Below are 14,162 nucleotides of genomic sequence, written 5' to 3'. Positions count from 1 at the left end.
GATAGAAATCTTCTGTCTCCTCTTCTCTCATTATGCTGGGAGGATAAAGGGAGCCAATCTGCTTTTCAAATTGTCTTTTGTTGGGTTTTTTTTACAAATCGTCTGTGCTCTTCTTTCATTTCCTGTTACAAAGACTTGAACGCACATCATTTGCACTGATCTGCATTGCTGATGTGCAGAGATCCAGCAATTGTGATGATGTTCTTCCTCCATTTGCACTGTATGAGGAGAGGAAACAGGGGGCATCTTGATTGCGAGAAATTAAAATTAGATGGGCTTCTGTTTCTCTCCAAGGTGCAGATTTTATTCTTCTTCATGGATGTATGATGGGGTTGCTCAAATGAAGAATGGCTTAGAAGAATCTATGAAATTACCCCAACCTCAGATAAAAAGCAGCCTCTTTTGAGCCGTTTGCCTTCTCTTGAATAACTTTAAAGACAGGATATTGTCACCTGCTCCATACTCTCTAATTTAACCTTTTCATCTCATCTTCCCACGCCTGAAGCCCTCGTCGGCCGCCAGTTATTTCACACTTTCTCTGTTGCTCCCTATGAGTCACTGTGACTTAATTTCTATCTGTAAAGCACATGGGCTGCATCTTGCATGAAAGGTGCTTATAAATAAAGTGTATTATTAGAATTATTAATAATATTACTGTAATTATAACAAGGTACAACAGGCAGGTTTGGAAGGTCACTGTGTATGCATTTAAAAAGAAAATTTGAACTGTAAAGTTTTTTTCCTCATTTAAATGTTTTAACCCATGTCGGCTACTTTAGGTACACATGAGGTTCAAACTATTGCTGGGAGGAGATTTTGGATGTAGAATTGTAATTGAAGACACCTGGTTTAACCCACTAGAAATGAGGAGAATAGGCCTTCTTCCACACTAAATGTAGATACTGTAGGCTCATTCTAAAATAAAAGAAAAGAAACGAGTTAGTCCCAGGGGATTATCCTCATTTGAAAACATAATAATGAATATTACATTCCATTTCTGCCAAAGGACCCCTTCAATGTTGCTCCTTTGACACAAGAGAAGGAACTGTTGATTAAGGGTTACAGTGCTGGCGGTAATGGGGTATTGGAAAGGAGTCAGTTTGGTTAGAGTGCAGAGTTAGGAAGGTTCAACACCATGCAGGCGAGGGGAGTAACCGATTACATTACCAGGATACAAAAAAGGTAACTATATTCCCGGTTTACAGTTACATTAGTAATAGACAGAATCAGATTATTGTTAGATTTCTAAAAATGGGGATTACTAGCAGGATTACATTGTTGTTAAAAACCTAAAAAGAGCATATAGAGTTTGTTGTAAAGGATCAGATGTTATCTCTTCTCTGTAAACTGTACTATTCACTAATACTTTAAGTGTGAATCTATACGCCTATCTGCCTGAATATGATTTATGGTTTTCACTTTCTTTGTTCATTTGTTCGGTTTTTAATTCAGTAGGTGAACCTATATGTTCATACAATAGTGTGTGTGAGCTTAACTGTGTGTATTAAACTAAAACGGAGCATTTCCTGTCAGCTCAGATTTTATTTCTGCTTTTTTGTGCTCATGTGTTTCCTTGTTGGTGTATAGGATACTGTCAATTTTGTTAAGGTTACATTGTCCTGTTGTCTTACATAATATACTTTAACAATTTAAAAACATCTGATATATATTTGTTTTCTCTATCAATTTGCATTGCATTTGATATTGAAGTAATCCAAATTGTGATCCAAAAAGTGATCAGGTTACATAACCTTTTTTATCTAAATACTCTGATTAGGCAAGGCAAGGCAAGGCAAGGCAAGGCAAGGCAAGGCAAGGCAAGGCAAGGCAAGGCAAGGCAAGGCAAGGCAAGGCAAGGCAAGGCAAGGCAAGGCAAGGCAGGCAAGGCAAGGCAAGGCAAGGCAAGGCAAGGCAAGGCAAGGCAAGGCAAGGCAAGGCAAGGCAAGGCAAGGCAAGGCAAGGCAAGGCAAGGCAAGGCAAGTTTATTTATATAGCACTTTTCTGTACGCGACAATTCAAAGTGCTTTACAAAACAAATTAAAAGACTTTTTCGGAATAAATACAGTAAAATACATTATATAATGGCATTTTACAACAGGCATTACAAAGCAAAGATAATAAAAATAAACACCACAGGTATACAATACATGTTTAAAAGGCATACTGTAGTTCGAATATGATCATCTCAATTAAAAGCAGCGGCAAAGAGATATGTTTTTAGTCTCGATTTAAAAATAGTAAGCGTTTCTGCGGACGTGCATGATTTGGGTAGTTTGTTCCAGAGTGTCGGGCATAACAGCTAAATGCTGCCTCTCCATGTTTTGTTGTTACTCTCGGAACCGATAGCAGACCCGTCCCAGAAGACCTGAGGCACCTTGATGGCCCGTAATTATGTAGGACTTCAACAATATACTTTGGTCCTAAACCATGTAATTATTTAAAAACTAGCAATAGTACTTTAAAATCAATTATTTGGCCGACTGGAAGCCAATGTAAAGATTTCAGAACCGGACTGATGTGATCCATTCTTTTAGTGTTAGTGAGGACACGTGCAGCAGCGTTCTGAATCAGCTGCAGTTTTCTGATGGATTTTTTTGTCAGCCCTGTGAATACACTACTGCAGTAGTCGAGTCTACTGAAAATAAAAGCATGGACAAGCTTTTCTAAGTCCTGTTGTGACATTAGTTTTTTAATCCTCTATATATTCTTCAGGTGATAATAAGCAGACCTAATGACTGTTGTAATGTGGCTGTTGAAATTCAGGTCTGAGTCCATCACTACACCTAGATTTCTGGCTTTATTAGTGGTTTTGAAGTCTGCCGACTGAAGCTCTGCGATTACTTTTAATCGGTCCTTCTTTGCTCCAAAAACAATTATCTCTGTTTTTTGTTTGTTCAGTTGGAGAAAGTTCTGAGTCATGCAATGCACTTGCTCAGTGTTCTAATTGGAGAATAGTCTCCTGGTGTGATTTTAAAATAAATCTGGGTGTCGTCTGCATAGATGTGATAGCTTAGATCGCTCTTTTTAATAATTTCAGCCAGAGGTAGAATATAAATATTAAAAAGCAAAGGTCCTAAAATGGACCCTTGAGGAACCCCGCATGACATATTTGTCAAAGTTGATGTGTAGTTGCCTATTGAGACAAAGTTTTTTCTGTCCTTTAAGTAGGTACTAAACCAATTTAGAGCTGTTGCTGAAACTCCCACCCAGTTTTCTAGACGGTCTAGCAATATGTTGTGGTCAACAGTATCAAAGGCAGCGCTGAGATCTAATAATACTAAAACTGATATTCTGCCACTGTCTGTGTTTAAATGAATGTCATTTAAGACCAGGTTACATTTTAAATGTTTACAGGCAAACTGTTCCTGTATACACTTTTAAAGTCACCCTCCCACACACACTGATAGCTGTCATGTGTGAGATGAAACCTGAGACCTTCTGGCTGCAGCATGAAACCCTGCAACTGCCCCCCCCAAAACCCAAAGTGATCTATCCAGGGAGGGCTAAAAATAAGAGAGGACTGGCAGCAATGGCTCGGATTAATTATTGCTGTGTGTCTCTCAGGAGTGTGTTTGGGAGAACATGGAGTGTGATTGGACACATCTGCTCCTAACAGTGATAATATAAACTTCATTCCTTATATGCGCACCAACATTAGTGCTGCTTGGCCCTTTGTCATGTGGCTATCAGGGTTGGGAGGGTTAGTTAAAAATGTATTCCGTTATATAAAAGTAATGTAACCTGATTAACTTCCGTTGCTTTTGGATTACGTCAATACCAAATGCAATGCAAATAAATACAAGACAAAATAAATATCAAATCTTACTGTAAGTGTATTATGTAAGACAACAGAACAATGTAACCTTAGAAATTTGTTTTTTTAAAGAAAAACCTGCATTTCATTAAGCAAATTCAGGAAGCAGACCAACAATGAAACACATGAGCAAATACTCAAAAGCTAATGCGCTTTATTTTATAACTTTTGGGTAATCTGATCACACCTTTTTTTATGTAGCCGTAAGGAAAAAGTTACTTTTATGTATCCTGATTACGTGATCCAGTTACATGTAATCCATTACTCCCAAAACCTGGTGCTATCTGATTTCTCTCAATTTAAAATCGGGTATGCAGACACCCTCAAACAGTCCGTGAGTGGAAATACTTGTCTGATGTCCTATGCAGGGAGATAAATCCATTCGCTTGTTAAACATTTACAGAGACACATGCAACAGTTCTGTTATATTCTCTCATCCTCATAAAAATAGCTCAAAAGCTGGCAGCTGATGCCCTTCCTCTGCTTTCCTTTGTCATTACCCCTCATCCGAAAACGGGGCCAGACCCCTTATGTCTGACGTGAAATACGTTTGGGATTATCTGCTGCCCCAGATATATCACCCACACTTACTTTATCCCAACCAGTAAACAGCAATAGTCACCTTTAGCAGCCTCACATTCATAGCGCTGCAGCTTTATCACTTATTATTCATAATTAATCATATTTGTAATTGTTTTTTGGTTTCATTTCCCCAACACATCACAGTTCACATTTAGAATCAGGAGGACAGCAGGACAAAGGGGACCTCTGCTATCATATTCACATCATATTTTATTACTGAGGCCAACCATGGTCAAGCTACGCAGTGAAACATACAAACCGGAAATACGATGTTTTGACTTTCAAAATAAAAGTATAATATTTGTGACTGAGGTTTAAAGAGCCCGCTGAACATTTTTAATTTCTTGCGTGACCTGTGTCCTTACGTCATAGCACCAGAATGAAACATAATATATATTCTGATAGCCAAAGCCAACTAATTTACCAACTTACTTACAAAAAGTTGGATATGCAATAAACATACTGTTTGGTTCTAATTTAATAAAATTATTTGTGTTGCCCAAAACCTAGAATATGAAATATAACAGTCAAATTGTTTATGGGAACACGAATTTAGAAAAAAAATTATGGGTCAGTTGTGTCCTTCTACTGAGGCTACTTCCGGTGTTATTTCGGTGCTTTTGTTTTCACACAGTCAGGTGAACACTCGGGACATGTTGCGCGTGTTCCTCCGCTCTGTGACTCCCATGGCTCCAATGTTCTGGTAGTTGTCTTCACTTGACATGGACATGGAGCCTCTGGACGTGGAGGCTCTGAACTTCACGGTGGAGGCTGCGGTGGGACAGCCCCTGTGTGAGGCGTGGCGGGAGTCCGCGGAGGGCTCCGTGTTCCACCTCGCCAACATCCTCCTGTTCCTCGGCTTCATGGGCGGCAGCGGCTTCTACGGGCTCCTCTACCTCTTCACCTTCCTCACCCTGGGCTTCTTCTGCTCCACCCTGTGGGCCTGGGGGAACCCCTGCTCCACGGACTCCTTCCTGTGGAGCTTCGCTTTGTTCGGGGTGTGTCTGGTACAGGTGCTGCATGCGTCCTACCGCCTGAGGAGCGTGTCCCTCAGTGAGGACTTCCAGGAGCTCTACAACTGCATGTTTAAGAAGCTGGGGGTGTCGCTCACTCACTTCGGGAAGATAGTGACCTGCTGTGAGGGAGACATCCACACCCTAGAGAGGGACCAGTGCTTCGCCGTGGAGGGGAAGACTGCCATAGACAAGCTGTCGGTGCTGCTGTCCGGCAGGTGACCTGTGTTTACCTTCAACATATAGTATGACACTTTCTGTAGGCCTATTTAAAGTTTTAATGAAGTTTTGCACTGCAGGAGATTATTATTAACCAGAGGTGGAATAAGTACTGTATTTGAATAAAGTAAACGTACCACAGTGTAGGAATTATCATGTAAGTCCTGCATTCAAAAATATCACTCAAGTAAAAGTAGAAAAGTATTTCAATCAAAATATAGTTAAAGTACCAAAAGTAAAAGTAGTCATTGTGCAGATTGGTCCATTTCAGAATAATATATATGATATGTTTTATAATGATTGATCAGTAAAGTGTTCTCAAAGCTGGTGAAGGTGCAGCTAGTTTGAATGACTTTGTAGACTGCAGGGTAGCTTGTGAATTTACTCCAGGTGGAACTAAAGTCTGATTAACACTTGATTATATTTCACATCATTAATCCACATCTGTAATCTTAAAGTATTCAATACATGTAGTGGAGTGCACACTATATACCTCTGAATTGTGTTAGGGTAGAAGTAAAAAGTAGTAGAAAATGGAGATACTAAAATAAAAGTACCTCAAAATTGTACTTAATAGTACAGTAAATCTACTTAGTTACTTTACATCACTGAGGCTAACAACAAACAAAATAAATTGTGCATCATAAGAAATATTTTAAAACATTTCTGTGGGGATGCATATGACACAGTTCAACATTTTTTTAGTTTTTTTTAGTGCACAAACTAACATAAAAAACATAATTAGTATCTATCACAAATTATGCTGTCATAGACTCTTCATTTGTAGGGGGCCCAAGCTCAGCCCTCCCCTAGACATGCAGGTGTAAACATGTCCCCATTAAAGCCAATAAAACCATCCTGTGTTTTATCCAAGACAATACAGCATAGAATGCATTCTAATATTAAAAGATTACCAAGTGTTACTGTCATGTGCCCAATAGCTACCTCAGAGTCTGAAGTCTCTGGCTCCTCCAACAGAGCCACATACTTTTAAGACATAAAGAGAAACAACATCAATGCTAAGGAATCAATGGTGCAAGTTAAATGCAGGAATAGATCAAATATATTTGTGCTAAATGAAATAATGAACTCAAAGTCAAATTAAATACTTTACAGTGGAATTCAAAATGATATTTTTCACTATTTTCCATCTAGAGTAATTGTGTTACTTTGCTATATGCACTAGTGCTTCTGATTTCCCACTGGCTTCATTGGGGATTAGCAATGCTGTTTATAATAATTGACCTTTCCAATTCTGGGAGGAAATAGTGTTTTTATTTCATCATAAAACATCTTTAAAATGAATGAACATGTGTTGGTTAAGATGAAGTCCGTTTAAACATTTAACTCTAAAATGTGGTGAATAATATACATTTGTAATTGTATGATTCTTTTAGGCGGACTTATGTCCTCTTACAACAGCAGACACGTTTTTTTAAAGGTTTGCATATTTAAACATCACAAGGTATTATTCTTTGGCAGATTCTGTCAATCTTTGCATTAACATTCACACACTTTAGTTTTCCATCAGGAGCATTAGCTGGTTGGTTCTGTTACAATGACTATAACTTAGTAAAATGTCACCAGTAAGCTTATCTGAGTATCAACATGTTCAGATAAAGATGAACCTTTATTGGACCCCGAGGGGGAGATTCAGTGCTCCCCTCTGTTTGTACATATGTTATTACACGCACACTACACATGCACACTAAAGTCATAACCTGATTACTTTTGGGTTACGTCAATATTACATGAAGTGCAAACAAATACTAGAGAGAATAAATAATTGTTAATGAAATATTTTTTTTAATTAGGAAGAATGAAAGTAACCTAAATGAACACCAAAAAGTAATTCAAGCAATTGCATGGACATCCCACTGACCAGCTGCGTACGGACACAGTGGTGTTGTGTGTACAGTTGTTGCGTTGACTTTCACTCCCTGGCTGTTTTCTTCTAATATTGTTTCCTATTGGACGGGGGGTGAGTAATGTCACCTGTCTCTCCGTTCTCCTACAGAGTCTGTGTGACGGTCAACGGAGAGTTCCTGCATTACATCTACCCCTTCCAGTTTCTGGATTCACCCGAGTGGGACTCTCTCCGACCATCGGAGGAGGGCGTTTTCCAGGTCAATTGAACACACAAACATTAAAAACACATCTCAGTTATTAATAACTCAGGAATGTCATGGCAACCATACACTGTTATGCCTGTAACCCACATTTTAGATTCACACACCGTTATGACACCATCAGCTTAACCTAAATGACTAATGTGTTACATTCATGCCAATAAAGCATACTGCACTGATTGAAGGATAAGGCTTACACACCACCTTCTGTATTTACCCAATCAATGTTAGTACATGAAATGGTTCCTATAAACATTATTGTGTGTGTGTGCAAATTCTGATTATATTGTTACAATTATTTTCTTCGTCACAACAGCAAATCTGACATGTCATGTCATGAAACACGTACGTTGAAATGAAAAGCATTTACGATAACAGCGTTCTATTTTTAGAGAGCCACGCCTGGGTCCTGGTAAGGTCACTGGATACTTCAACACTTGCTCATCTCATTAGAACCTCACCAATGGGCCACAGTGGTGCACCCGTCGTGAACACACTAGTTTATCTTGGAACGTTTATTTTTATCTTTTGGGGCATTTTGCGGCCAAATCAATGATGTTTCTAATGTTTGCCCATGCACACCAACAAAACTGTCCTCTCCACGAATGATCAGACTGATCTTTAACATTGTTATGGATTATAGAAGGAATGAGTCCTAAACCCTGATATGAGTTTCCATTACAGCATTTCTGGGTCGCTCGTCTCGAAGTCAGTGGCTTTTCAAGGTTTCTTTGGTTCGATGTCTGAAGTGAGGTCTGTGGTTCACACAATGTCCTCGTTTTGTTCGAGGACATGAAACAAGTCAGTAAAAACCGCACTGGTTAATGTCTAAAGCTTCTTAAACATGTTGGTTGATAACCAGTAACGTCATAATGTCAAACACATTAGCTGTGTTAGCTTAGCGGTGGTGATGTGAAGTCACGTTACCTTTACGTAGTTTTCTTAGCTGTTCACATCCTGTGGTTGTATTTAAGAAGCCCAATCCAATGGAAGATTACATTGCTTTTTGACGGGACCCTTTTGTGAGGATAACTTCCAAGCCGGCCCACGCTGCACTACTCTCTTTGTCCGACCTATCTTTTCCCATTAAAGGATATGTCCAGTCTATTACAACCATCTGTTCCCGATCACAGCCATTGCTTAAACTATGGGCGAAGCTACAAGAGAAGAACCACGTTGTAATAAAGTGGAGTTCTCCTTTGACTCACACATGATGGCAGCCTGTTTCCTGTCAGCCGCACCTCTTTGTTACCCTCTACTGTGTGTGTGCCTCCACAGGTGACGCTGCGTGCCGATAACCCCTGCAGATATGTGGTGTGGAGGAGGAAGAAACTCTATCTGCTCTTTGCCAAGCATCGCTACATTGCTAAGATCTTTGCCCTGGTGGTGCGCAACGATATCACAGATAAGCTGTACTCTCTCAACGACAAGGCTTTCGACAGCTCCGGCCACCGCTACGATCTGCGCCTGCCCAGCTACTGTCACATGCCAGGGACCGAATTAGAAAAGGCAGATGTCTTCCTGCAAGTGCCGGTGCAGAGACCAAAGACTGTCTAAACACACACACACACACACACACACACACACACACACACACACACACACACACACACACGGCTGTAAACCATAAACACTAAAGCTACTCCTTGCATGTAGGAATAGGTGTTATCTGCACTGTGTTGGATTAGTGTGTGTCCAGCGTTGTCTTGTTTACTCTGCCCACATTATTAGACCTCATGTAAAGTATGTAGGTGGAGCTGGCAGACTTCAACACACCATGTGTCAGAGGATACTCTCCAGGGGGCTGCTACCACGTGTAAACTGGGCACACGTGATTTCAGCGGGAAAGGTTACAATCAGTATTCATGCGCTGGAGAAAGACCTGACGGGAACGTGACGTCAGGGAGTTTTGAAGAGAGGTGAAATAAGCAAGAGGCCTAATTATAAAGTATCCTCCACTTTCTTCTTGTTTGCTAAACCTGCAGAAGGTATTTCCTCCATATACACGGCCTATTTAGCGGCAAAAGGATATCAGTAGTTTCTTCCCAGGCAGTTTGAGAAAACGTTAACAGCTCTATAGAACTGATCCTGTCAACTTTAAAGGTCCCATGTCATGCTTTTCCGGTTATGAAGGTTTTTCTGCATGTAAACGGTCTGTAGAGTCAAAACCCTCAAAGTACACCCTGTAGCGAGTAAAACTCTAACACAGTCTATGCTGCCCCAGAACGCCTCGTCGGAGATTTCTCATGTTCTTCCTGGGTACTCTGACGTGTGAATACTCAGAGGTCGCACCCTCTGCCAGCCTTTCACGAAACAAAGCTTCCCAAAACCTTTCAGCGATTCATGGTGGATATGTACAGCGTAGGGCTGAAGAACGATGCTGTTCCTACTTTGTTTGGACCAGCAGGATATTCGGGTACACAACCTATAATTATTCATTGTTGTTTGTGTATTTATGATGTTTAAAACAAACAAGGCATCTACCACGACTGTTTAAATGGGTAAACGTTTTTCGGGCTACTACGTTGGGATCGCGGTGAAATGCTCTCCGCAGACCCATTCTCACAGCGTTATAAACAGGGGTGCACATAACTGGTACGCAGGTACGCATGCGCGGCACAACTCTGAATTGCGCAACGTCACTTGTGTCACTACGTGCCTTTGCGTACCTCAAAACATCAAAACAAAACACATATTTTCTATTTTCAGGAGCTCCAACAAGCCGTGTAGGACAGAGAGTGAATACACACAATATGCAGAGATGCTGTTTGAGAAACCAATGTGAGTTTGGAACATTGCACAGTATAAATCTAGTCTAGTCGACCTCAACAATGGAATCATGATCAGTAGAAATGGCCATGACACGGGACCTTCAAGGAGAGATTTCAACATGTTTGGGACGCTTGTGTCTTTTTGTCATTTGTTTGATATTTGGTAAATACATAATGACAATTTGTTAAAGTTATTGCTGAAGCTAATTAATTGACAAAGGACAGTTTATTGATGCAGTGAGTGAGGACATGTTGGTGTGTGGTGCACTCAACACGTGTATCGATATAGAAGGAACAGCTATAAGTACTTGACCGTTAAATCCATTCAAAGACCATTAATATGACTCCAATAAAAAGAATGATTGGTAAATACTTTGGTGTCTAATTTGTATGGCTTTACCTAGCCGCTCTTCTGCCAAGGTGTACCCTGCCTAGCTGTTGCTTTCTAACCCTGTGCAATTAAAACATCATTGTCATTTTGAGGTATAAATATATTTACTGATATTAAGATGAAAGCTGAATCGTAGAATAGGATTGTCTTTCATTAAAGAAAGTGAAAGGGTTTCCAGGACTGGATGTAGAAGTAAGCTCTGAGCACTTTCTAGACATATTGATCAAGAGAAAAAACAATCACCACAATGTGTCTGTGTCTCGTCGTCACACAACAATGTGTTATGATTTCCAGAGAAAAGGTAGTGGATATGACTGAGGAAAGTGTGTTTGTGTTCAGGCTCATGACACAAGGCTCAGATTAATTAGGACAAGTATGCTTGGCGATTGTCTTTTGTTAATGTAATATTGTGACAATGTAAATAATTATTTGTGTCTTGTACTGAAAAATAAATGATTGTTGTTTTAATGTATGGAATGTTTTATTCAAACACGAGGCATTTTTTATTATTTAACTCAAGACCCACCTTTATTCATTTGGGTTTTAAACTTTTAATTGATTATATGTATTATAATTGCATCCTTCTTTTATTTTTATTTCCATTTTTAATATTTTATATCTATTATTTTTGTTCTGGTTTTGTTTAGTGGCTGTGTTTTTCTTTATTTAGGTATTTTATCAATCACAAAGGCATGTGTTACCTGAGGCCTGGGGCCTATACTACGAATCTATTTCAACCTATCCTGGATATGTTTTGAGTTATCCGCTTGACTTAATCCAAAACAAACCCGCTCTCGCTAAACGGTACTACGACGCTGGTTATCAACTCGATCGCTCAAGCCAGCCGTGTCCTATCCAGTTGGGTGCGCGTTCACACGAAAGGGGTGGTATCTGGAGCAGTCAACCAATCACAAACATGGAGAAGCGTACTGACAGCGCAGCGTCATACTTCCTGAATGGAAAGTCAACTATAATATTAGACCAACCTGATCTCACCAGAAAGCGTGACTCCACCACGACTCCTTAACACCACAATGCGTGGTGGAGTCACGAACTTTGTTACATTTGCGTGTCGGCACCACGCAAACAACCCTAATGTAAAGTGAATGAGGCTCCTTTGTCGTGGTGCACACACGCATTTCTACAACGTGCATTGTGTGTAATGCAACTGTTAATTTTATTAAATTAGTTTGTTTTTAAGGAAGGCCAGAGCTTCAGCTGTGTCAAATAGATTGTTCCCTTTAGTTAACGTTATTTAAAAGATAATGATCATGTCTTGTATTACGAGCGTCCATTCCCATTGGATAACGGAGAATTTTACACCCGGAAGTAAGCAGCCTATTCTCCTTACTGTCGATTGATTTTACAGTGATATCTGCACTACTCATCGACTAAAAAACACCAAATTGTCCTTGTTAATTACACAACATTGATTGGTTTGAATTGTGTACAATGCTTTTGTATTTTCCCCCTTCGATTCGGAGAAACAAATATTTTTTCGGAGTTTTTGGACGGCAGAAGACACTACACTACCCAGAATCCTCAGCTATCGTTTGGGACTACACCATGAACCCCGTGATCAGTCCTCAAGTTCTTTGATTGGTTGACCTCCAACTGCATTCCATATGAAAAAAACGTTTCGTAAAAGAGAAAATCATACTTTATTCAGCAGTGCTTGCTTTACTCTTTGATAGTCATCACATGAATGCATTGTAATCAATGGTTTGGCTGCATTACATATTACACATCTGTCTTAGTTCTTTATTTATCTACAGAGATCGGGCATCAGAATACACCGGAAACTATTCTTTTACCGTTCTGTTTTAATTTCACAATAAAGTTAGTAGTAATATTTTGTTTTGATATTATTGTTTTTTATTAACTACTAGACGACTGGGTCATGTTAAGACCATCTTTTTTTGGTTGCTATGGGTTTTTTCCATCGCTTTTGTGTTACAAATATCAAAACAATAACAAAATAATATTCGTCGTAAACTAAACCGGAAACAGCAGTATATTTTATTTTGTTAACACTGTAAACTTGACAGCCTTTTAACCTATGCTTTTAACCCAAACCACCTACTGGTTAAAGCACGTTATTACACGTTTAGAGTAATTGCAATGCAGGAAGATTGTGTTGCTTTTTAATGACTGTTTAAAATGCCTTTTTCTTAATGTCTTTCATTTTTGTAACGCACTTTTGAATGTGTTATATTTTATGAAAACATTCAAATATTAAGAGTACATACAAAATAGTGGGAAAGTAGAAGGTCAATTATATAAATATAGAATAGAAAATATCAAGAAGATACTCAAATGATATCTAGAGTAAAACAGTTTAGTGCCTGATAGGAGGATGTGCTAACTAATAAGGCTTTATTTAAAGAAATGTGCAGAATACGACAGTGTAATGGTGGAAGTATACACACATTGATAGATGTCTTGTAATGCACTGTTGATGAACCTGTGACCCAAGTTGTTCATTCATTGCATAACTACACTGTTGTGTATATGATGTCAATAAACCTTAGAAAATCTTGAAATCTTGAAAGGGATGTGCAAAATAGCAATTATATACAGTCTTTAATGAACTATTAGAGAATAACGAGTAATGAATATGCTTTAAACGGATCTGCAGATAAATATTTAGTCTTCTCAAGCAACCAACTATCAAATATCTCGCCTGATTATTGGCACTTGACAATCACCTTCACTGAATTTCATTCAGGTGTAACTAAAGTCTGATTTAAGGGTTGTTTATATTTCACATCATTAATCCAAATCTGTAAAGTAACTAAAATAAATGTAGTCGATTAAAAATACCAGGTTAACCTTAAAGAAAGCCCTCAGGATTATAAAAGACCACCATCACCCCAGCCACAAACGGTTCTGTCTGCTGCTGTCTGGCAGGCGGTACCACAGCATTCGGACTAAAATCACCAGACACAGAGACAGCTTCATCCCACAGGCCAGAAGACTATTAAACACCTGAACTTAGAAATAACATTCATCTGGCTGCTACTTAGAAATTATTTATCTAATATATCATATTCCAATCACTTGTATATAGACTCTTATTGCACTATTTCACTATTTTTTCTGTGCATCTGTTGGAGGAGCCTGTGACCTAAGGGGGGGAGGGGGGTAGGACACGTTCGATTCCTGTTTTGAATAGTGTGCCGTAGATGGGTTTCATTCCATTTCAAAGTCCTTTTGGACGCTCTGTGTAAACGTCGCGCATCC

The 14,162-nt window shown here is 39.3% G+C and overlaps 1 protein-coding gene across 1 annotated transcript; it reads left to right on the top strand.

The window, feature by feature from the left end:
- The first annotated feature begins 3,933 nt into the window (after positions 1-3,933).
- popdc3 (popeye domain cAMP effector 3) lies at positions 3,934-11,387 on the top strand. Its single transcript, XM_034103418.2, has 3 exons — positions 3,934-5,627; positions 7,646-7,754; positions 9,036-11,387. Exons 1-3 carry the CDS (start codon positions 5,119-5,121, stop codon positions 9,312-9,314), a joined length of 897 nt encoding a protein of 298 aa, XP_033959309.1. The 5' UTR covers positions 3,934-5,118; the 3' UTR covers positions 9,315-11,387.
- Positions 11,388-14,162: the final 2,775 nt, after the last annotated feature.

This window comes from Pseudochaenichthys georgianus, chromosome 16 (assembly GCF_902827115.2).
Source record: "Pseudochaenichthys georgianus chromosome 16, fPseGeo1.2, whole genome shotgun sequence".
Lineage (NCBI taxonomy): Eukaryota > Metazoa > Chordata > Actinopteri > Perciformes > Channichthyidae > Pseudochaenichthys > Pseudochaenichthys georgianus.
This window is presented reverse-complemented; position numbering and strand designations above follow the sequence as displayed.

Bases quoted from the DNA above. Each gene is read 5' to 3' on its own strand.
- popdc3 (XM_034103418.2), top strand. From the start codon at position 5,119: ATGGACATGGAGCCTCTGGACGTGGAGGCTCTGAACTTCACGGTGGAG. The intron at 5,628-7,645 runs GTGACCTGTGTT...GTTCTCCTACAG, and splicing joins TCGGTGCTGCTGTCCGGCAG to AGTCTGTGTGACGGTCAACG. The intron at 7,755-9,035 runs GTCAATTGAACA...GTGCCTCCACAG, and splicing joins CGGAGGAGGGCGTTTTCCAG to GTGACGCTGCGTGCCGATAA.